Source organism: Sceloporus occidentalis, unplaced genomic scaffold, assembly GCF_023333645.1.
Source record: "Sceloporus occidentalis isolate IW3139 unplaced genomic scaffold, rSceOcc1.0.p SCAF_92, whole genome shotgun sequence".
Classification (NCBI taxonomy): Eukaryota; Metazoa; Chordata; class Lepidosauria; order Squamata; family Phrynosomatidae; genus Sceloporus; species Sceloporus occidentalis.
Window position 1 is genome coordinate 3,628,955 of NW_028317072.1, and position 24,065 is coordinate 3,653,019.

The window sequence follows — 24,065 nt, forward strand, 5'->3', positions numbered from 1 at the left end:
GGGGAGAGAGGACTGAGGTCCAGGAGTTCCTGAGGGAATGTGTTAGTTAGGGGCTGGAATCCGGAGAGGGAGGGTTCCAGGGCTCGAGAAGGACGGTTAGGGGTAGAGTCTGTGTAGAAAGGGCTCCCTACCGTTGCACTGCCAGACCTCTAGGAGAGGGAGGGACTGGAGTGTAATATCCTGCGGGATATGGCTAGCCTTGGTGGCTGAGTTAAGAAAACGAACTGTATAAAGAGAGGCAGGAAAGTCTCTAGGTGATAGAGGGATATCTAAGGAAAAGTAAAGTGACAGTAGCCGAGTCAAATAATACAAATGTAACTAAGTAACCTGTGCCTGAACTAGCTGTGACATCATATCATTCAGTTCAAGGGAGAGTTGTTCAACCGTTTTGTTTAATAAAGTTTATATTTTGGTTTACATAAAAGCTTGTCAGTCATACATCTCAGCTCCACGCTACTATATAAAGAAACGACCCTACCGCCAGCCCTTAAAAAGAGGGTAGTCATTACAAAATTGGTGGTAGCAATAAGGAAAGAAGGGTAACCGTTACACATACCTTTCACAAAGACATTCACGAGGGCATTTTCAGATGGAGGATTTCTCACAGTAGCAATGTGATGACCCTGTGACAGCTCTTCTACCCTACTGAATGAGCTTTCCCATAGTAATTTAAAAAGATAGAAATAGAGAGGTTTACAAGTGTAGGATGTTGTCACCTCCATGAAATTCAGTGAATGAAGCAGATGATATGATGATGATGATGATTGATGATGATGTTTTTCTACAATCACCCTTAATAATAATAATAATAATAATAATAATAATAATAATAATGTTTATTTATATTTCCCGCCTCTCCCAAGGATTGAGGCAGGATTACATCAATAAAATAATACAATAATACAAATACAATTGATAAAACACTAATACTGAATTTACCACATTCCTATTAATTCTTTAAAAAACAGTTCATAATTCCTATAACATGTATTACAAAAGAAAATTATTTGTACCTCAAGATCTTACTGGCCTCTGAGATGTTTGATAAAAGAAAAGCTGTCTTTTAACATCTGTATCAAGCAATTCCTATATTAAGACACAATAAAATGTCACAACACAGTGAGTAAGCTTTTGGTTTATTCTCATGAGAATGTAAAGGAATGATGCTGTAGCCACAAAGCCTAAATTTGGTCATAGTATTACAATGGACTGTAGAAGCTAGGTAACAATTCTAGAAATAGCTCCTTTACGGGTTTCAGGGTGCAACTTCAAATGATGAAGGAAAGAATGTACAAAGAGTGATTTCTACACCAAGGGCCATGAACAAACTCTCCCTCACATCATGATGTTACCACTGTCCATTTGATTATTTTGTTCACTAATAGTTTAATAGGTAACTTTTAATTCTAAATGTGTTTAATTCTTTTACAGGGAATATGGAGATATTATATGTACTATGTACTGTATATTGGATTGATTTTAAAAATGTTACCGCTTTGATTGTGTTTTGTAACAGAAAAGCGGGGTATAAAGTTGTTGTTGTTGTTGTTATTACTATTAGACAAAGTGAAGCAACCGCCTCAAGAGCAGCTGCAGAGGAGCCTAATACACAAAAGATGTGGGGCTCTTAGAGCCTGCACTGACAGTTGCAATCTATCTTTAATGTTTAGGGGAATGTTTAGCTTGACTTTGCAAGAGGGGGTAACATGCAGGAAGTGAGCACCAACCATACCAGTAATAACTGACAGAGACTCCAGGCATGGTGAACTACATGTCCTTTTATTGGGAGAAATTTACAAACACACACATTAGAGCAACTCACTCATTCACACAGCCTACAGATATAACCAAAAGTGAAAGGGGATAAAAGCGTTTGAGGGTTGGATAAGGAGATATATGTAGTGATCCTAAAGGGATGGCCCATAGAAAGCAAGAACTCAACTGTCATCTTGGCCTCAGAGGGAGCGATCAGGCAGACCCAGCAACATCAGGGATTGTCTGAAGGAAGAGGCCCCTCCCTCCTCAACTGTCATCTTGGCCTCAGAGGGAGCGATCAGGCAGACCCAGCAACATCAGGGACTGTCTGAAGGAAGAGGCCCCTCCCTCCTCAACTGTCATCTTGGCCTCAGAGGGAGTCATCAGGCAGACCCAGCAACATCAGGGACTGTCTGAAGGAAGAGGCCCCTCCCTCCTAAACTGTCATCTTGGCCTCAGAGGGAGCGATCAGGCAGACCCAGCAACATCAGGGACTGTCTGAAGGAAGAGGCCCCTCCCTCCTCAACTGTCATCTTGGCCTCAGAGGGAGTCATCAGGCAGACCCAGCAACATCAGGGACTGTCTGAAGGAAGAGGCCCCTCCCTCCTCAACTGCCATCTTGGCCTCAGAGGGAGCGATCAGGCAGACCCAGCAACATCAGGGACTGTCTGAAGGAAGAGGCCCCTCCCTCCTCAACTGTCATCTTGGCCTCAGAGGGAGCGATCAGGCAGACCCAGCAACATCAGGGACTGTCTGAAGGAAGAGGCCCCTCCCTCCTCAACTGTCATCTTGGCCTCAGAGGGAGCGATCAGGCAGACCCAGCAACATCAGGGACTGTCTGAAGGAAGAGGCCCCTCCCTCCTCAACTGTCATCTCGGCCTCAGAGGGAGCCATCAGGCAGACCCAGCAACATCAGGGACTGTCTGAAGGAAGAGGCCCCTCCCTCCTCAACTGTCATCTCGGCCTCAGAGGGAGCCATCAGGCAGACCCAGCAACATCAGGGACTGTCTGAAGGAAGAGGCCCCTCCCTCCTCAACTGTCATCTCGGCCTCAGAGGGAGTCATCAGGCAGACCCAGCAACATCAGGGACTGTCTGAAGGAAGAGGCCCCTCCCTCCTCAACTGTCATCTCGGCCTCAGAGGGAGTCATCAGGCAGACCCAGCAACATCTTGGACTGCCTGAAGGAAGAGGCCCCTCCCTCCTCAACTGTCATCTCGGCCTCAGAGGGAGTCATCAGGCAGACCCAGCAACATCAGGGACTGTCTGAAGGAAGAGGCCCCTCCCTCCTCAACTGTCATCTTGGCCTCAGAGGGAGCGATCAGGCAGACCCAGCAACATCAGGGACTGTCTGAAGGAAGAGGCCCCTCCCTCCTCAACTGTCATCTTGGCCTCAGAGGGAGCGATCAGGCAGACCCAGCAACATCAGGGACTGCCTGAAGGACGAGACTTCTCCCTCCTTTGTCACCTTGTATTTTGTATTGCATTAAGATTTTTACTGTACACCGCTATGATCATTGCGGAATAGCGGTCTATAAATAAAACATATTATTATTATTATTATTATTAAGAGCAGCTTAAACTGCAAGGCTCAAGTATGCAGGTTTAGGGAAGCAGACAGGAAAAGAAAAAAGAAATAATAACTTAAACTGAAGCTTAAGGGCAACAGACACCAGAAAAGCAGTAGGACTGCCTGCAGCAAAAAGGCTAAGTTTGGGGGTGCTATTTATACCTTAAAATCCAAAACAAAAGCTTGATTGCCCCTCAACAGAACCTGAGAAGGTTTCCTAACTGCAAAGTTTGTTTTGATATTCGGGAGATGAGAAGGACTGATTTTGATTTATGATACTTCATGGACATTACATCACCAAGACAAGATCTGGAGTCCCCAGGAATGGAAAGGATTTTTTAGGCATACACAAAAGATGAAAGGGAGATTCCGGTCTTGTTTGATCAGGCAGAACTAATATTTTGGCTTTCAATTTCCATGAGAAATGCGGAATGGGTTGGTAGTCTAATCCATCCTCATGACTTTCCATATGACTGGGTCTACGTATCATTCACACTACCTATTCCATTGCTATGTATGCTATTGCAATTGTATCCGCTCATGCTGGCACCTAATGTTCGATCACACTATGGCTGAATTAATAAATATTTTTGCCTATGTTGGGAGACTTACAAGCCATAGTAGCAGTCCCTAGCTGTTCTGAATCTCCTGGTGATATTCCCCCTGGGAGGGCAGAGCTATCTTACATCAGGTAGCTTACTAGATTGCTGTCCACAAGTGTGGTGGACAATGATCTACTGCCACAGTTAAAGTAAGATTCAACTACTACTCTCACTTCTGTATGTGAGTTGGTGGGATTGTGAGTGGCATTTTCCCTTTATCCTATCAGCCATGGCCTCAACCCATTTTTAAAAATATGAAATCCAGAAGTTATAAGCATCTGGCTTGAGTCTTAAAAGAAAAACACAGGCTCATTGTTAGGTAAAGAGCAACACAGCATACTAACAAAGCTGGATATTAATTTTAGAAAGCAATACGTAGATTGCTACCTCCTTGAAAGAGCTACTGACACATTATTTTCTTCATATTGTTAATCAGTTTCTACATTAATTGTTCACAGCCTTTAGTCCTCCAGATGTTTTGAACTTCAACTCTTTTAATCCCTGACCATTGACCATGCTAGCTGGGATTTCTGGAATATAAAGTCCAAAACATCTAGAGAACCAAAGTTCAAGAACCACTGTTTTATAGATAGTCTTATTAGACATCTCTCCATTCTAAATGATGTAAAATAATTAAAAATTTACATATTCTTAAATCCTTAAAAAAGATTTGGATTTTGGAATACCTATATTTGCATATATGTACATAATGTGATATCTTGGAGATGAGACCCAAGCCTAACCACAAAACTCATTTATGTTTCATATACACATTGTACATATAGTCCAAAAGTAAGTCAATACAATAGTCTGTTACCGTTTTGTGTCGAGCTAGTAGAGCCTCCACTAGCAATTACAATCTATCTTTAATTAATTTTGGGGAAATACTCAACTTGGCTATATGAGAGGGTGTAACACAACATGCAGGGTCCAGCACCAATGATACCCATACTCATTAGGGAGATCCAGGCATGGGGAAATACATATTTATTAAGAAAAATAGAGAGTAGCACACACACAAAGGTAACTCATTCAAATATACAGCATGCAGAGCTAACCTGAACACAGAAATCTGAGCGGGAATAACAGAGACTAAAGGCTGAATGAGTCAGTAGCTACCTGTTCTTGAAGACAAAAGTCCACGGAAAGCCAAGAAGTATGCTGATGACACCCAAATATGCTTCTCTGTGCCCCTGACTGATTCAATGACTAAGGATGGCGTCTCTCCTCTGAACACCTGCCTGGAGTCGGTAATGGGTTGGATGAGGGTAAACAAACTCAGTTTTAATCCAGAGAAAACGGAAGTACTGGTGATAGGTTTCCCAGGCCCAGGGAAGGAAATTTATCCACCTGTCCTGAATGGGGTCACACTTCCCCTGAAGGACGAAGTTCGCAGTTTAGGAGTACTTCTGGACTCATCTCTGCAGTTGACATCTCAAGTAGATGCGACAGTCAGAAGTGCTTGCTATCAACTTCGGTTGATACGCCAGCTGCAACCCTACCTGGGCCAAAGGGACCTTGAAACTGTGGTACATGCTCTGGTAACCTCTCACTTAGATTTCTGTAATGCGCTCTATATGGGGCAACCCTTGTACCAAGCCTGGAAGCTTCAGCTAGTATAAAACATGGCAGCCAGATTGGTCACTGGTGTTTCCAGGTCTGACCATATAACACCTATTTTGAAAGATGTGCACTGGCTACCTATTCGCTTCCGAGCACAATACAAGGTGTTGGTTATTACCTATAAAGCCCTACATGGCTAGGGCCCGAGTTACTTGAGGGACCGCATCTCCCCATATAATCCCCCCCACACACTCAGAACAACCGGGAAGAACTTGCTAGAAATTCCATCATCTAAATATGCAACTACATCCCAGAGGGCCTTCTCAGTAGCAGCCCCAAAAATCTGGAACAGTCTTCCTGAAGAACTCTGCCTGATCTACCCTCTAGAAACATTCAAAAAGAGGCTAAAAACTTTCCTCTTCTGTCAAGCCTTCCCCTCTGGAAAATGAACTAGTGTACTTTGATCCCATCAACTTTCTGCCTCACTCTTTTGAATGATTGTTTTAGATTTGTATATTGTATATTGTGTTATTGGTTTAAGGAAAGTCAGGGAAGAAAGTACAAAAGCAGGTTTATTGTTGTATGTAAAGAAAACAAAAGGCAATCACCATGGGGGATCTACCTAAATTCAGTCTAGATAATGAGGAAATGTAAACAGTTAATGATTTCCCATACTTTGGATCAAACACTGATCAGAACGGAGAACTAAGAAGACTAGGAATGGGAAGAGCAGCTAAGGAAGAGCTAGATAAAATCCTAAGGGGTAAAGTTATACAACTGAGCACTAAAGTTATTATCGTACAAGCCACTGTACCATGTACACCAGGGGTAGGCAACCTGCGGCCCGCGGGCCGGATGCGGCCTGGCGAGGCCTTGGGACCGGCCCCAGCCCGGTCCTGCTGCCGATTGCCGCAGGGGCAAGGGGGGCAATTGTTTATAGACGCCTCAGAAACATGCACTTATATTAACATTTTAAAAAAAAATCAGAAAATTTTTTTTGTGTGTCCTCCACTTTTTTTAAAAAAGTGTCCACCATTTGAAAATGTCCTACATTTGGCCCGGTTTATTTATTTATTTAAAAATTATTTATTTATTTATTTTTTGGCTTCGGCCCCCCAGTTGTCTGAGGGACAGCAACCCGGCCCCCGGCTCAAAAAGGTTGCCTACCCCTGATGTACACCATGCGCAGATGGATGTAGGAGCTGGAGAGTAAAGAAAGCAGATAGGAAGAAAATAAATTCATTCAAGGTGTGGAGAATAGTGCTGAGGTTTCCACGAACAGCCAAAAAGACAAACAAATAGGTCCTAGAACAGACCAAGCCTGAAACCTCCCTGGAATCTGAGATGATAAAGCTGAGGAGGCTGTCGTACTTTGGGCACACCATCATGAGAAGGAAGGAGGAGCCCTGGTGGCGCAGTGGTTAAATGCCTGTACTGCAGCCATTCACTCAAAACCACAAGGTTGCGAGTTCAAGACCAGCAAAAGGGCCCAAGCTCGACTCAGGCATGCATCCTTCCGAGGTCGCTAAAATGAGTACCCAGACTGTTGGGGGCAAATTAGCTTACTTGCTAATTAGCTTACTTGCTGTTCACTGCTATGATCTTTGGAATAGCGGTATATAAATTAAAAAAACCCCCCAAAAAAACCCCAAGGACTCAGTGGAAAAGGCAATGATGCTAGGAAAGGGAGAAGGCAGTAGAAAGGGAGGAAGGCCGCACCTGAGAGACAGAGGGATTGAGTCAATGTCATAGCCCTGAATAATCTGCGGAACCAGAGGCTTGTATTTTTAACCTGTTATACTTATTACTGTTTTAACTTTTGAAGCTTTTTGGTTTTTTAATTTTATATTTATAGTTTTTAATTTTGTATTGTTTTTTAAATGAGGCGCTTTGAATCCCTATATTGGGAGAAAGGTGGGATATAAGAAAACAACAGCAGTCAAGGATAGGGAGGCTTGGGCCCAAAACACACTGCAGAAACAATCCACTCTGGGACTGTGTTAACTGCCCTGGCTCAGGGCTTGGGAATCATGGGAACTGTAGTTTATTGTGACCCCAGAACTCTCTCTAACAGAGTTCCCAGGATCCCATTGAACCACAGCCATCAAAGCGGTCTTAAAGTAGATTACACTCATCCCTCCATGTTTGCGGATTGGATTAATGTGGTCTCTCTAGGAATGTCCAGGTCCTCCAGCGAAACTCTATGGTCGCCTTTAACCAACAAGTCGCGCAGAAAGACAGGCTGGAGATTCCTAGAGCGGACTCCCACTCGGCCTTTGTAGCTCCTCCAGAGCAGTTCTATGGACGTTGGCCACAGAGTTTTGCTGGAGGACCTAGAGATGCCCAGAGAGGCGTCCTGCGGTGTGTCCATATTCAGGGGTCCTTGTGCCCCTGGCCCCAGAGAAGGTGGGGGAGCGGTGTGTTTGTGTCCCTCCCAGGGGTGCTGTGATTGTGAGTTCCTGCATGGCAGGATGGGGCTGGACAGGAAGGCCCTGTCTATGTTGTCTCCTCATGAGTCGGGGTCCTCTCGAAGGAAGTTAGCAGCGCCAGCAGTGGACCTTGGACCATTCCTCCCTCCTCGCTGCCTGGGCTGAACGTATGTAGCTCCGTCCTACAGGGCTTTACTTTTGCTTTCCTTACGTTCAGCAGCAGCCCTTCCCCTTCCCGGTTGTGAGCGCGGGGGCCGACGGGAGTCGTAGTCCGGAGCCCCTCCGGCGCGCGGTGCCTGACGGGAGCTGTAGTCTCCGCAAGCCCTTCCTCCTCTGTCTTCCTGAGGGCCCCATGGCAGCAGCAGCAGCGGCGGCAGCAGGAGGCTCTTCTGTGCGGGCGGCGAGGCATTGCCTCAGCCCCCTGCTCCGGCTCAAGCCCCGCTGCCACAGGTAGGGCGCCTCCGTCCTGCCTTACCCCCCTTGTACCCCCCTCCCGTGGCTGGACTGCGCCGGGGTCCAGCGCCCCTCCTCCCGCGGTGCATCCGCACTGCTTCTCGGTGCCACGGCTCCGGGATGCTGTGGGAGTCTGGGAAGCGTGGTTTCTGGAGGCGCCCCAGGGTTCCCTAGCATGGAGCTGTGGCACTCAAGGGCGGGCTGGGTCTGCGGGGAGGAGGCAGCCTCCTCTCTCCGGAATTGTCCCCGTCCTTCCTTCTTTCTTTCTTTGGTCCAAAAAGCACACTGCAGAAACAATCCACTTTGAGGCCGCTTTAACTGCCCTGGCTCAGCGCTAGGGAATCCTGGGATCTGTGGTTCTGTCAGAGTGACATTGAGCCTCTGGTGCCACAAGGAACTGCAATTCCCAGGAATTCCCCAGCATTGGACCATGGCAGTTAAATCGGTCTCAGAGTGGGTTGTTTATGCAGTGGACCTTTCTCTCTCTCTCTCTCTCTAATAACAATTATATGTATGTGTGTGTGTGTGTGTGTGTATATATATATATATCCTAGACTGAGGAGGGAGGTTCTGTGCATCTTCTGAGGGGGGCATTTTGACTAGAGATATGTTGTTGTTGTTGTTGTGTGCCTTCAATTCGTTTCCGACTCATGGCGACCCTATCCTTGGCAATATTTGCACAGAGGGGCTTTGCCATTGCCTTCTGCTGAGGAGGCTGAGAGAGCGTGGCTCCCGCCCAAGGTCACCCAGTGGGCTTCCATGGCTGGCCAGTATTCAGTCCCTGATCTCCCAGTATAACACTCATACCATTACACCACACTGGCCCTGTACCCCTGGTATAGATAAAGGACAGTTTCACACACAATGCAGCAGGAAGCCCACATTTGCCCCAAGACACCGGACTCTCTCAGGCAGCCCAGCTCCTTGACTGTGGGGATTAGGACCCTGGTCTCCAGAGCCCTAGTGGCCCAACATTCAAGCCAGGGCTCCCAGGCTGGCTAGGTGAGGCACCCCCAGGCCTCCCTGTCCTCACTGCTCTGCTCAAACTCATGCTCCTGTCTCAATGCAGTCCATCCATCCAGCATGTGCTCTTCTTCCTCTCTCTCTGCTCCCCTCCACCTTCCCTTGCATCATTGTCTTTTCAGTGAGTCTTTCCTTCCCATGATGTGGCCAAAATGCAACAGCCTCAATTTAACCATCTTGGCTTCCAGGGAGTATTTAGGCTTAATCTGTTCAAGGCCCCACCTGTTGGCCTTTTTGGCCATCCATGGCATCCTCAGTACTCTTCTCCAGCACCACATCTCAGATGGATTAATTTTCTCCCTATCAGTTTTCTTCACTGTTCTACTCTCACATCCATACATGGTGATGGGGAATACAATGACTTAGAATAGATGATCCTCGCTTTAGCCTTCAGCTGTATATCTTTGTTGTTGTGTGCCTTCAAGTCATTTCCAACTTATGGCTACCCTAAGGCTATAACCTATCATGGGGTTTTCTTGGCAAGTTTCTTCACAGGAGGTTGTCATTGCCTTCCTCTGAGGCTGAGAGAGTGTGACTGGCTCAAGGTCACCCAGTGGGTTTTATGGCCAAGCTGGGAATCGAACCCTAGTTTACAGAGTACTAGTCCAACGCTCAAACCGCTACACCACACCAACTCTCTATATATCTAAGACTGGGAAGGGCAGCTATGAAAGAACTAGACAAGATCCTAAAGTGTATATCTTTGGTCTTTAGGATCTTGTCTAGTTCTTTCATAGCTCCCTCCCAGTCCTAGACTTCTGCTGCTGCTGCTGCACAGACAGTTAAAAGATGCTCTAGTTTTTTTGTTCTCATCTCAGACCAAAGGCCCACTGAAGCCAGATGTGGGCTTCTGTTTTCAGCCCAAGGACTCCATTCATTTCTGCCTAACCCCTCAAGAGCAGAAGTGGGTGAGGCAAGGCAGTACTTATTTCCCTTTCCTCCCCACCCCATCTTTCCCCTTTTCACTTTTACTATCTTATCTAACCCTGTGTCATGTGAGAGTGGAAATAAGAAGAGAAGGGGAGAGAGAGAAAGTCAGAGGGAGGAGGAGAAGGTTGTGAGTGTGTGTATTTTCATATACTGAAGTTTTCTATTCTATTCAAAACCTTGGGCCTTGAAATACAAATCTGGGAATACTTCCACAGCTGACTTCCCCTTCTTTCTCATTTTTCCCCTTATCTTGTATATGAAGATAGTTGCTTTTTTTGGTATAACTTCTTATCAAAAGCAAACTGCTTAACAAGGTTTGTCCTAGGATTGCTGACCTAAAAGTTGGTTGGTTTGTGTTGGTTAATAATTGAATTTATTACAGACTTCGTGCTTTATTCATTTCCTTTTTCATTCCTACTGATAAATCTATTCAGTTTTACGAAAACTGGCACCGGCGGAACTGACTCTTCCCCCACCACCCGAATTCCCCATGTTGATCAAAATATCTGATGAGAAACTGAATTGGTTACTGTGCTCCAAACAAAGTTGGGAATCCTGTGCAGTTGGGGTTGCTGCTCACAAAGAGCATTACAGCTAAATTCGAACAAAAATGGTTACACTTTTCTTCCCATCGGCATGGATTGGGATGCTGGTCCTCACATCCCCTTCACAATGTACAGTCATGCCCCCAAAAGGAAGCAATCAACCTGTAGATGTATTGCTGAATACTATTTTAGTTCAGGAAAATTCATTTATGAGTCAAATATTCACTAGACCCATTGAATCAATTTTTGAATCATAAATTAACAGTTCTACAGATCTCATTAGGTACTCTGGGACGCTGGGACTGGAAATTGGACTTAGGTCTTAATATTTAAGAGGTGGATGGAAATGTTCAACTATTTAGGCCTTACTAATTACAGTAATGATCTACCTGTTGCAGGAGAAAAACATATTTTTATGAATGTTCTCTCTGTACTGAACATCTAGCCCAGAAAAGGACACTTGTTTTTGTGCCATAAAAACAAAACAAAACACCCTGGTTTCTTCACAAGAAACAGATTTCCTGTACAGAAAATGTATCTTATGTGCAGAAAGCACAGATTTTGTGGAGAAAAATAAATAAATGTGTATTTCTTCACAGAATAATTCCTTCAGGGCATTAAAGAATAGGAGAAAATTGTGCAAGATTCTTGTTGGTCTATTCTTCTAATGGATGGGGCTTCCTGACTTTCAGGAAACATGTTTATCCACCTGGAAATAAATAATTATGAATAAATAATTCCTGTGTCTGTTGTCATTCAGGCAAGTCCCTTCCAAACCTTCTTCCTTCCTCATGCTGCTCATGAATCAGAGGACAAGGCTCTCGAATTTCAGCCTCCTCTAACACTTCCCTGATGTGTATGACACTTTTAAAAGGCAAAAATGCTGCACAGTTTTTTTGTATTCCCAGTTCCAGATTATATCTTTTCAGCATTTGATCTGTACAGCTAAAGGCAATGTATGTCAGGAGGGAGAACTATTAAATGATGTGTTTGTGCTATGGTTTAGACTTAGGTGGCAAACACAGGTTGGCTTAACATAGATAGTTGACAAAGGCTTATTCAGTCCCATATATATATGTGTGTGTGTGTGTGTGTGTGTGTCTTTCTCTCACCTATATGAGTGCACACATGTGCCAAACGTTATTGGAAAAATATAAGTCAACAGTTATAGAACCTAAAACAACACTTCCCTTAGAGTGCTGCAGATTTGGAGGCTGCTAAGAAACTGTGCAAATAGCTTTTAAGGTTGTGCTCTTCAGGTTATTCTTGAAGCCCAATAATGTAGGTTGGTGATGTTTTGTGTTACATCTTTTATATTATGTCAATCATTTCCCATGCAGGGCTGCAAGTTTAGGCTTGTTTTATCCTAGGTATAAGATAGGGATGACAACAAGCAAAAATTTCAGATTCTTGAAAGATCCTAGTGTTCAGGCTGCTTAAGCAAAAGTTTATGTGCTTCCATAGCTCAGAATGAACAGAAAGAGAAACATTGCTCTACTCCTATCCAGATCCAGGTCCATGAATCACTTCTGCTAGCCTATTTGTGCATACCACCTCCAGTCTGTACGTGCAAGTGTATGTAGGAAGAGAAAGCCAAGGAGAGAGGGGGAAGATTAGGGACCTACTTTTAATAATAATAATAATAATAATAGGTTTTATTTATATACCGCCCAATCACTGGGAATCTGAGCGGTTTACAATAGAGGGGATAACAGACAGTTCCCTGCCCACAAGCTTACAATCTAAAAGACACGACACAAAAGGAGAAGGGAATGGTGAGGGGGGAGGGAATCAGGTCCAGCATTCTTCTCTCCCTCTGAGGCCTGGACCAAGGCAGATGGACTGGAGGGAGGGCTCTTCTTCTTCAGGCTAGCCCCTGGTGGAACTGGGCCAGCCTACTCTCTCCCTCAGAGGCCGAAAGATGACAGGGAGGGAGGAGCCTCTTTCTTCAGGCCAGCCCCTGATGGTACTGGGCCAGCCTTCTCTCTCCCTCAAAGGCCGAAAGATGACAGTTAGGGAGGGAGGAGCCTCTTTCTTCAGGCCAGCCCCTGATGGTACTGGGCCAGCCTTCTCTCTCCCTCAGAGGCCGAAAGATGACAGTTAGGGAGGGAGGAGCCTCTTTCTTCAGGCCAGCCCCTGATGGTACTGGGCCAGCCTTCTCTCTCCCTCAGAGGCCGAAAGATGACAGTTAGGGAGGGAGGAGCCTCTTTCTTCAGGCTAGCCCCTGATGGAACTGGGCCAGCCTTCTCTCTCCCTCAGAGGCCGAAAGATGACAGTTAGGGAGGGAGGAGCCTCTTTCTTCAGGCTAGCCCCTGGTGGAACTGGGCCAGCCTTCTCTCTCCCTCAGAGGCCGAAAGATGACAGTTAGGGAGGGAGGAGCCTCTTTCTTCAGGCTAGCCCCTGATGGTACTGGACCAGCCTTCTCTCTCCCTCAGAGGCCAAAAGATGACAGGGAGGGAGGAGCCTCTTTCTTCAGGCCAGCCCCTGATGGAACTGGGCCAGCCTTCCCTCTCCCTCAGAGGCCGAAAGATGACAGGGAGGGAGGAGCCTCTTTCTTCAGGCCAGCCCCTGATGGAACTGGGCCAGCCTTCTCTCTCCCTCAGAGGCCGAAAGATGACAGGGAGGGAGGAGCCTCTTTCTTCAGGCTAGCCCCTGATGGAACTGGGCCAGCCTTCTCTCTCCCTCAGAGGCCGAAAGATGACAGGGAGGGAGGAGCCTCTTTCTTCAGGCCAGCCCCTGATGGAACTGGGCCAGCCTTCTCTCTCCCTCAGAGGCCGAAAGATGACAGTTAGGGAGGGAGGAGCCTCTTTCTTCAGGCTAGCCCCTGATGGAACTGGGCCAGCCTTCTCTCTCTGCCTCAGAGGCCGAAAGATGACAGTTAGGGAGGGTGGAGCCTCTTTCTTCAGGCTAGCCCCTGATGGTACTGGACTATTTTCTATACTTCTTTTCATGTATGCTAGTCAGTGGTTATATATGGGGGGGACTCCTATAAATTTGATAATTGTGTGGAAGAAGAAATTTCAGCAGGTGTTTTTACATGACAAATGCCACTCCAATATTCCCTCTATTAAAATTCCAGTAGCCTTCACCCCATCTTGACGTGGCCATCCTTGATACTAGTAAAGAGGAATGCCCTCGCTTGTTCTCTAGAGTCCCTGAAACCAGTTTAAATAACTTAATGTTATCTTGCTGCTTTGTTTTCACAAGGACTTCATCTGGTTAAGTCTGAGGTTTGGGTTAATTTTTCAGAAGACATTGTCTTGATTAAGCTTTGACATTGTTTGAGTACGGAAGAAAGGCATTCAAGAGCAACCTTTGTGGGTATAGTGTCTCAAATGTGACCTACTCCCAGAGCTGGCACTATGGCCTGGAACAGATGGGCCTTTGCGGCGCCCTTGTCACGTGCGAGGGTTGCCTGGTGGGCAGAGCGCCCACATGCCCAGCAACCTTCACTTTGCAGCGTTGCAGCAGCACTGCAGAAAGGAGCCGCTTCGAGGTGCTCCTTTTTTGCTCCGCAGCAGTACTGCACAATTTGGCGCTCTGTACCGCGCCTATAAGCCAGTACTTCCCACGCTAACATGGGTCTAAAAATCTTAAAGGCACTAGACCCTGTCTAATATTGGAAGCTAAGAAAGGTCAGCCCAGGTTAGTACTTGGATGAGAGACCACCAACGAATTACAGGTGCTTTAGGAAACTTGCCATGGACTGGCACTGATCTGCAGACCACCACTTTCACTACCAGTGCTATATAGTCTGTGTAGAAATGATACGCAGATCTGACAAGAGGGTGAGGAAGATGTGTTTGGTGTTCCTGATGTTAAGGGACATCTGTTCTGGCAGTCCAAAAGCATTCATAGATTTTTCTAAAACTGGTGAGAAGAGCAACCAAATGAACTGAATAAAATTAGCAGTAATGGTTGGTCTCAGGCAGATGTGAAAATATCAATTCTTACATCAGCCAGCCATTTTAAAGGAGCCTTAAATGTTGTATTGTTTATATATTTCAATGTTGCCTTGGGAACAGAACAGGTATGATGTACTAGATGAGCCTGAACTGATATTGGAACAGGTCAATATGTTTAGAGAAGATCTGGTATGAATTTTCTCATCTCTGAAACCCTAAATGTTCTTCCTAACAATTTGCAGTGCAGCCATCTGTATGGTTAGTGAAAAGCAAGTTCGTTTATCCCATGAGATATGCTCCCTAATAAGTATGTTCGGGATTACTGCCTTAATATAAATAAACTTGCCATTGTTGAGTGATAGGGTGTAAAGCCCTTTCCAGACCCACCCTCCCTCTGGACTCTAGAAATCCTGGAAGTCACAAATGAAAAGTGACTTCTAGTTCAGCTTACACCTAGCCTAAGACTGAAAATAGGATGGCTTGGTCTGATATGGAGGCCAAAACTGGCCATCTCTATAGTTGCCCTCTCAGCTGTAAAAAGTAATTGTAGAGTTAAGACTGAATTCCAGTATGCATTTTCAACTTCTATTAATCTGAATCCTTTCTTCTGTGTCAGTCCGTCTTGTACTTTTATTTGACACTTGTTTGGTGCAGATTACTTGTCTCAGAGTCTTTCAATGAATACCAAAGTCTTCTTCTCAGACTGTACTAGGAATTGCCTGGTAAAATGCCTCCAGAGCTTGACTTGATTGCTTATGAAAATGTTGGTAAAGTTTTGAGCTCTGTAGACTTGAGGCAAAATAGTGGAATCTGGGGAATTTTATTCCTTGATTCAAAGTACCCAGGTTTGTATGTTGAAAAAAAGCACAGGTTTGAGTTTTATCTTCTGGGCAAAAACAAACTAGTGTTTCTGCGAACTGCCCCCAGATTGTTTGCTGATGAGTGAATTCTGCCCGACTAAATAATAGACAGTATAGAGCCTATTTGTTGCAAACTTCAAATGACTTGGGGATTTCAGTGCATCTGTTCTGCCAAGCTAGAATTAACACGGAGATTAAATGTTTGCCCTGGGCTTGCATTCTGTTAAACACAGTGACTAACCAATGTCTGGTTCACCAAGCTTACTGGGCAGTTGTGGAAATGATACTGTGTGCTATAAATCAGGGATTCTTAACCTGTAGTCTGTGGACCTCCTAAGGCTTCAGTGGGTGGAGTCCATGAATTAGGTATGAAAAAAGAAAAGATTTTTTCCCTTTCAATTTAAGTGTAGTTTTCCAGAAATGGAATCAATAGCTTTCATCTGTTACTCAAAAGGCTCTGTGACCTTTAAAAGGTTAAGAACCATTGTGGTAAATGCTAAAAGTTGTGCACAAATCAGGCTCCCACCTTCTTTACAGTCAGCTTTCCATATCCACAGATTCTTTACATACAGATTCAGTTATCCACAGCTTGAAAATATTTGTGTGTGTGTGTGTAAATTCTAGAAAGCAAACCTTGATTTTGCCATTTTTAAAAGAACACCACTTTACTATGTCATTGTATATAATGGGACTTGAACAGCCATGGATTTTGGTATCCATGGGGGTCCTGGAACCAAACCCCATCATATAGCATGGGGCCCATTGTACTTACCATTCAGCACTGGCTTCCATTCAGCATGGAGCAGTTTTTATTTTTATCAACATGGGAACCTCTGGTTTCTTTGCACTGTAGCTCCCATGACCACCATCAAATGCCAGGATGTTTTGGAAGTCTTGAGAGCCAGTGTGGCATAGTGGTTTGAGCATTGGACTATGACTCTGGAGAGCAGGGTTCATTTCCCTGCTCAGCCATGAATCCCACTGGGTGACCTTGGGCAAGTCACATTCTCTCAGACTCGGAGGAAGGCAATGGCAAACCTCCTCTGAACAAATCTTGCTAAGGAAATCCCATGCTAGGGTCGAAAACAACTTGAAGACACACAACAACAACAACAACAATGATGGGAGCTTGATTTCAAAACATGGAAAACATCAGATAAGGAAGACTGTGCTAAAGTAACTGGTTCTTTGTTTTAAACCCTTATTTACAAATTAGTGATTATTTTGTACCTTCAAGTCATTGCTGACTTATGGCAAGTTGACAAACCTGTCACAGGGTTTACTCTGCAAGATTTCTTGAGAAGGATTTTGCCATGGACTTCCTCTGAAGCTGAGAGATCATGACTTGCCCAAGGTTACCCAATGGGTTCCCATGACCTTACTGTTGTTAAGTCAAGTTGACTTAGACTCATGGTAATCCTATGAATGAGAGACTGCCAAGTCACTCTGTCATCAGTGGCGCTGCTCAGATCCTGCAAACTCAGGTTGATGATAGCTGATTTTAATTTCCAAGCTGTATGTGAAAGGCTCTCATTTTGCAGCCTTGTTTTGAAAGACTTGTAAACTCATTCTTTCTGTGCTAGAAAAAAAACATATAAATAGAAATCCCTGTCTAGTTAGCACCGTGCTGAGGTACTTCCCTTGACACAAACCTGAACAATTCCAGCCATCCCAGTCCAGTAGCTGATTTATTATTTAAAAATAAATAGTTGCCTTGCTCTTGTATTTATTTTTATCTCATTTTCATTGTACCGTTTTAGAGGTTTTCTGTCTGCCTTCAGCACTGCTGCACAGCAGAGGAGCACGGGAGATGACTGTGGTCCAGAAGAACCAAATGATGAACCAAGACACCTCCAGATGGAAAACAGTTTAGAACACAAAGCTATCAAACTAGAAGAACAAGTTCGTATCTTAACAGTAAGTACCTTTATTGAACTGGATATTTCCTCTAAGACACCTGTGTTTCTAGGTTTCAGTGAGTGACCTAAATACCCAGTTTCATCATCTACAATGTGCAGTATTGTCAAAATATGAGATGTGAAGAATCAGATAAAGGTGTTGAAAGATATACTAATGAGTAGAGAGAGATGTGAGTAGTGAAACTTGTTTTCTTATAAGAAGTCACAGAAGTTTATAAGTTACATTTGAACGAGAAAATAATTTAGAAATGCACCTAAAACAAATGGAGATCAGACAAGAAAATCTTCAAGGGTTCAAGGGTAAAGAAGATTAAGAGGAATGTGGAAACCCTTAGAAATAATAAAGAGAATAAAACTTTGAAGAGAAGTTTGAAATTTGTCTTATCCTGGCCAAGTGATGATCACTTCATACAAGAGGATTGCAGTTAGCTGACCTCATGGAGACTGGCTAATGGCTTGTACTGCATGTAATCCTATGATACAGTATGTTCACCAATAGTTTGGTTGGCAGCTGTTGGGAATTATGGGAAGACACATACATATTTCTGTCTAGAATTACAGATTTAACTATATCTTGTGCTGAATTTAGCTTTCTAACCTTTTGTAGCCATTGTGTCTACACCATTTTAATGTACACCTGTCAATATATGTAAGTATTAGGGAATGGCTGGATATTTATCAAGTGGCTGCTCTAGCTGCACCTGCCAGATATTTATCTCATTCTTTTAAACTTGACAGGTAGCAGGAATGCCTCAGAGTTGTTTATTTTTTTCAGTGTACGAAAAAACAGTGATAGCAGTTCCCTTCTGTCTCTCTGCCCTCTGCTAGATTATGCATGGGGGGGAGGGGGGAGCTGCATTTACTTTTTGTTATTATTCAGCAGGCATGATGGCAGATTAAGCCCAGAAATGATGCCAAGTCACCATTTTTCTTAAATGACCTATCCAATTGCAGTAATTTCTACAGCTAGTAAAAAAACTTGTTCTTCTCTCAAAACAGTAGCAGAAGATTGTATTTGTCCAACAGACTGTATCATTTTCTCTTTCTCAGTGTTTGTCACTTTATAGAACTTTCATTGCTCTGTTGCTTTGGATAATGACCATGTGTCTGACCCTGATTCTTGCTCTGTGTGCAGGAACAATATCAGAAAGCAATAACAGATTCTGAAAATGTCAGGCGGAGAACACAAAAGTTTGTAGAGGATGCTAAGATTTTTGGTAAGTAAAAGGGTGTCTATGTCATACATAACTAGCTGGCTATGTAGAGTGTTTAAGGCATTAAAATGCTGGCCTTTCAACATTTTTATTTCATGGCACTTTCTAGTGTAAATAAAATAAAACAACAAAGTATACAACAAAGGAAAACTTCAAAATTAGCTTTAAGAGATATGAGTTAGTAATTTTTGAGTACGGTAGCTTTTCTACCAACTTCAGCAAGGCTGAAATGAACTACAGTCGGCCCTCCTTATACGCGGATTTGCCATGCGCGGATTTGAGCATACATGCATGGCAAATCCGGGGAAATTGTCCCCAATGGCGGCGCGCGTGCACACGCACCGCCATTGGGGACAAAAGTCCCTCTCCTCCCCTCCTCTTTCCCTCTTTCCCTCCCTCCCTCCCTCCCCCTCCCCCTTCCCGCTTACCTGCTCCGTCGCTGCGCCACCGCCTCCTCCTTCGCCGCCGTGGTTCAAGGGCCGGGTGCTGCTCGTGGAGGCCAAGAGGCCTCCAGACTGCACCCTGCTCTTTCGTGGTGGCGGCGGCGAGGAGGACGAAGCTAGGCCCCGTCCTCCCCGCCGCTGCGGAAGAAGGGCCGGGGGCAGCCTGGAGGCCTCTGGGCCTCCAAGCTGCCCCCGGCCCTTGAACCACGGCAGCAGAGGAGGAGGACGAAGCTAGGCCTCGTCCTCCTCGCCGCCGCCACGGAACAAGGGCCAGCTGCAGCCTGGAAGCCTCTGGGCCTCCAAGCTGCCCCCGACCCTTAAACCGTGGCAGCGGCAAGGAGGACGAGCCTTGGCCCCATACTCCTCCCCGCCGCTGCAGAAGAAGGGCCGGGGGCAGCCTGGAGGCCTCTTGGCCTCCAAGCTGCCCCTGACCCTTAAACTGCAGAGGTGGTGAGGATGCGGGAGGCAGCGGCGCGGTGATGGAGCAGGTAAGCGGGAAGGGGGAGGGGGGAGGGTAGGCAGATAGGTAGATAGGTAGGAGGGAGGGAGGGAAAGAGGAACGGGAGGAGAGGGACAAATGAGACTTGAGCATATGCGGATTTTGGCATACACGGGGGGGGGTCCGGAACGGATCCCCCGCGTATACCAAGGGCCCACTGTATTATGTTAAAATACAAGTTAGCCATGGGCGTTGATCACATGAAGGAGATTGGGAGTTTAACCCGTGAATATCCCAGAAAAGGTGCATAACTACGTGAAACGATTTCACACGACATCGCACAAAACCTGCCATTAAAGTGGTCACAAAGAAGCATTAACACACATCTCTTTACTTTCGGGATTTCAGCGACAATGCATTTCCAATATTACTTTATTTGCGCAATTGCTTGTGATAATCATTCGCACAATTATTTGTCATTTTTGCTTTATTTGTGGGATCCAATAAAACCTGGCCAGTTTGTCCTCTAAACACATTCACTGATTGAATTGTTCCAACTTCATTGTACAACTTCATTGTATGTATGAACAATTTTCAGATTGTTCATATGTAGAACTCATAATACATTTGAACAATTTTATCCACATGTTTTGTGAGTATGTCACAGTGAACCTACAAGGGCTCATGTGGCCAGAGTGAAGTAGTTTCATTCCATTAGAAAAAGCTTCCCCAGAAGATACTCTGAGGGAACAACGTCAATGGTACAATTCTGTTTCTTCACCACAATTACAATATCTGTAATAGATATTGAGAAAGTCCCAAAATGTGTTCTTCAGTCATACTTCTTCAAGTTTTCGGTCATTCAGGTTCTAGCCATCTTCTTCTCTCAACCCCCTGTTTCATTGCACTAAATTTCCTGGTAAATCATGTTTGCAAGGAGGCTTGATTTAAAAGAAAAAAGCAACAGTACATTGCTTTAAGAAGTAGTTCTCATTTGAAAGTGAGAGCCTAGAAGACAATGAGCATCCTTTGAAACTTTTCTTAGCAACGATATTTACTGATGATCCTAACCAGTAAGGCTCTATATTGCTACCTGTTTGGTATCCTGGATTAGCTCATCTCTGTACACTGCAGAAGACCAGTTATGGCATATTCAGAAATCTGAAAGCAACTCTAAGGAAACTAAGCATTCACAGCTGTTCTTGAAGATGGGCAGTATTTGCTGGGCTCTGAGTAACAGAGAGTATTACAAGAACTGTCACTGTTGCTATTTGTCTTCTGAATTGTTACTGTCTTCTGAATTGTTACTTTTCTTGATTTTTTTATGTATCTACAGGCATCCAGAGTTTCTGCAGAGACCTGGTAGAGGTAGCAGATATCCTAGAGAAGACAACTGAGTGTGCTGAGTGTGAACATAATGACCCAACTCTGACTCTGAAGAAGATCTATGAAGGCTTGTCTCTCATAGAGTCCAAACTGCAAAATATATTTGCTAAGCATGGCCTGCAAAAAATGAATCCAATTGGTGGCAAATATGATCCATATGATCATGAAATAGTGTGTCATATCCCAGCAGAGAAAATGCAACCGGGCACTGTGGCATTAGTGACTCTGGATGGCTATAAACTCCATGGCCGTACTATTAGACATGCACACGTGGGTGTGGCAGTAGAAGCACATGAATGAGTTAGACTTGACAGGTAGCAGATCTGTCCACATGACTATTGCTGCTATGGCATGTCCTCTCATTATTTATTAAGCTAAGTTTGTATTATATGTTGGTCTCAGGATGGATGCCTTAACCTGGCCTTTATTTCCAAGATGTACAGTTATTTAATGTCACATTTCCTATGTTATAAATATTTTTTCAGATGTTTCTAAAATGTAATTAATCTCACCTTTTCTGTTGTCATTCTCAGGTCTGCATTAAATTCTGCAATGGGTTTGAGAGGGGAAAGGATTCTAGGACATCGTTATTCATTATAATATTAGGGATTGTATCCCCTGGACTGTCAAGTAGCAGAACATACAACACTAGTAGAATGTTTTCTACTACCCCCCTCCCCTGTATTCCTCTGCACAATTCCCCAAATTTGTTTCAGAGAATCCCCTAATCTTCTGAATAGATTTAGAGGCTTGCAGATGAAAAACGGAAAACATTCTACTAGTGTTGTATGTTCTGCTACTTGACAGTCCAGGGGATACAACCCCTAATATTTCAAGCTGGGGAAGGCTGATGCTCTGCTGCACAGTTTGATTGCACAAGATTTCATGTTTAATCCCTGGTATTTCTGAATGGGGTGCAAAAGACTCTTTAACAGTTTCCAGAAAGCAGTTACAAGTCAATACGGACAGTACTGAGCTCGTTGAACTCTATATAAGGCAGTTTCCTGTACTCCCAGGAAGAAGTTGGAAAGGTTGAGCTTAGTTTAACAATGTAAGAGGAGTCCAAAATCCTATGTAGTTCAGCATCCCATCTTCAGCTGTAACCAACTTGATGGGCCAGAAGAAGCACTGAAGCACTAAATAGCTTGAGACACTATTTGCTAAAATGTGCTAAATAGCTTCAAACCGTTCTTCTTCTTAGAAGAGTTGTTTCAGTTCACTGACCATTTTGGTTTCTCCTTTCTGCTCCTATTGTAGTGCTAAATACCATTTTTGAATGTTGCAACCAGAACTGTATATAGTTTTACAAATGTGGTTGCAGCACAGATTTGTATAAAGACGTTGGGATATTGGAAGGTTATATTTTTTGTGTCTGTTTTTTTTAAAAAAATCTTTTCCTAATGATCCCCCAACAGGGATGTCACCATTTTCATACCTCCTGTATACTGGGGAATGAAGTGGATTGCTCCCATCCTTAACCCGTCCTGATCACACAAAAGTGTATCACAAATGTCACGCTTAACCAGTCATTATCCCATCAATGAAGTGGAATTGATCTGTCATTTTTCAATAATGGAAACTTCTGTTAATGAAAAATGACAGGACAGTTTCTCTTCACTGACAGAATAATGATGGGATAAGCGTGATGTTGGATGATAGCCTTTCATGCAATTGCAGACAATTACACTTCACTGACAAGATAATGACCAAATAAGCACAACATTGTCTGATAATCTTCATGCAATCGTGTGATAAGGACAGGAAAAGGATGTCCTTTTCCCCATGTGATAATCTCCAGTGTTAAGATTCCTTTCCTGAGTATTTGCCAGCCCAAACTTCATTGGTTTATGTATGGTTAGGGCTTTTGCCTCAGTGGGAATTGTTTTATACTTATGTACACTTAATTTCATTTGCCAATTAATGTCAGTTTTATTGGTTTAAAGATAAACCTTTGGCTCCCTTAATCTCCAGAATCATAGTTGGAAGAGACCACAAGGGCTGTCCATTCCAACCCCCTGTCATTCAGGAAGACACAAAGCACTCCCAACAGATGGCCATCTTGCCTCTGTTTAAAAATCTCCAATGATTGAGCCTCCACCACATTCCAAGGCAGTATATTCCACTCTCAAACAGCTCTTACTGTCAGGATGTTCTTCCTAATGTTAAGGTGGACTCTCTTTTCCTGTAATTTGAATCCATTGCTCTGTCTCCTAGTTGAAGCAGTAGAAAACAAGCTTGTTCCATTCTCAATATGACATCCCTTCAAATATTTAAACATGGCTATCATATCACCTCTTAACCTTCTCTTCCCTAGGCTGAATATTCCCAGCTCCCTAAGTCACTTCTCATAGGGCATGGCCTCCAGTTAATGACCTTGAGTAATTCAGTGTCATCTGCAAATTTGCTCAACTACTGGTTATTTATTTAAAAAAAGTTAAAATGCACTGGTTCTAATACAAATCCCTGAAGGACCCAGCTGTTCACATCCCTAGTATTCTACAAACTGTCCATTTATTCCTACTCTGTACTTTCTATTCTTTAAGCAGTAACTGAATGACAAAGACCCATCTTCTTATGTCATGACTGCTAAATTGACTCAAGAGACTTTGATAAGGGGCTTCATAAATGCTCAGGTACATAATGTCTGCTAGACCACCCCATCCATATATTTGTTGACACTCTCAAAAAATTTAAAAGATAATTGAAAAAGGATTTATGTTAGCAGACATTATGGGTGTTTCTTTTTTCTTTAGCAAGATTTGGGCTGCATCCACATTGTAGAAGTAATCCAGGTTGACACCACTTTAACTGCCATGGCTCAATGCTGTGGAATTCTGGGAAGTTTAGTTTTGTGAGATATTTAGCCTTCTCTGTCAGAGAGTTCTGGTGCCACAACAAACTACAAATCCCAGGATGCCATAGCATTGAGCCATGACAGTTAAAGTGGTGTCAGCCTAGATGATTTCTACAGTGTGGATACAGCCTTGGCCTTCTTTGTCAGGCATGGTTAAAGTCTGTCCTTCCAGATATTG

At 44.1% G+C, this 24,065-nt stretch overlaps 1 protein-coding gene across 1 annotated transcript; it reads left to right on the forward strand.

Moving 5' to 3' along the window:
• Window positions 1-8,268: 8,268 nt before the first annotated feature.
• Window positions 8,269-21,894, forward strand: LOC149284488 (grpE protein homolog 2, mitochondrial-like). Its single transcript, XM_089496675.1, has 4 exons — window positions 8,269-8,366; window positions 17,393-17,549; window positions 18,687-18,768; window positions 20,984-21,894. The coding sequence occupies exons 1-4, from the start codon at window positions 8,269-8,271 to the stop codon at window positions 21,331-21,333; spliced, it is 687 nt and encodes a 228-aa protein (XP_089352801.1). The 3' UTR covers window positions 21,334-21,894.
• The last annotated feature ends 2,171 nt before the right edge of the window (window positions 21,895-24,065 follow it).

Excerpts from the sequence above, each read along its gene's own strand:
- LOC149284488 (XM_089496675.1), top strand. The coding sequence starts at position 8,269 with ATGGCAGCAGCAGCAGCGGCGGCAGCAGGAGGCTCTTCTGTGCGGGCG. Across the intron at positions 17,550-18,686 it reads AACAAGTTCGTATCTTAACA|GAACAATATCAGAAAGCAAT; the intron begins GTAAGTACCTTT and ends CTCTGTGTGCAG. Across the intron at positions 18,769-20,983 it reads AGAGGATGCTAAGATTTTTG|GCATCCAGAGTTTCTGCAGA; the intron begins GTAAGTAAAAGG and ends ATGTATCTACAG.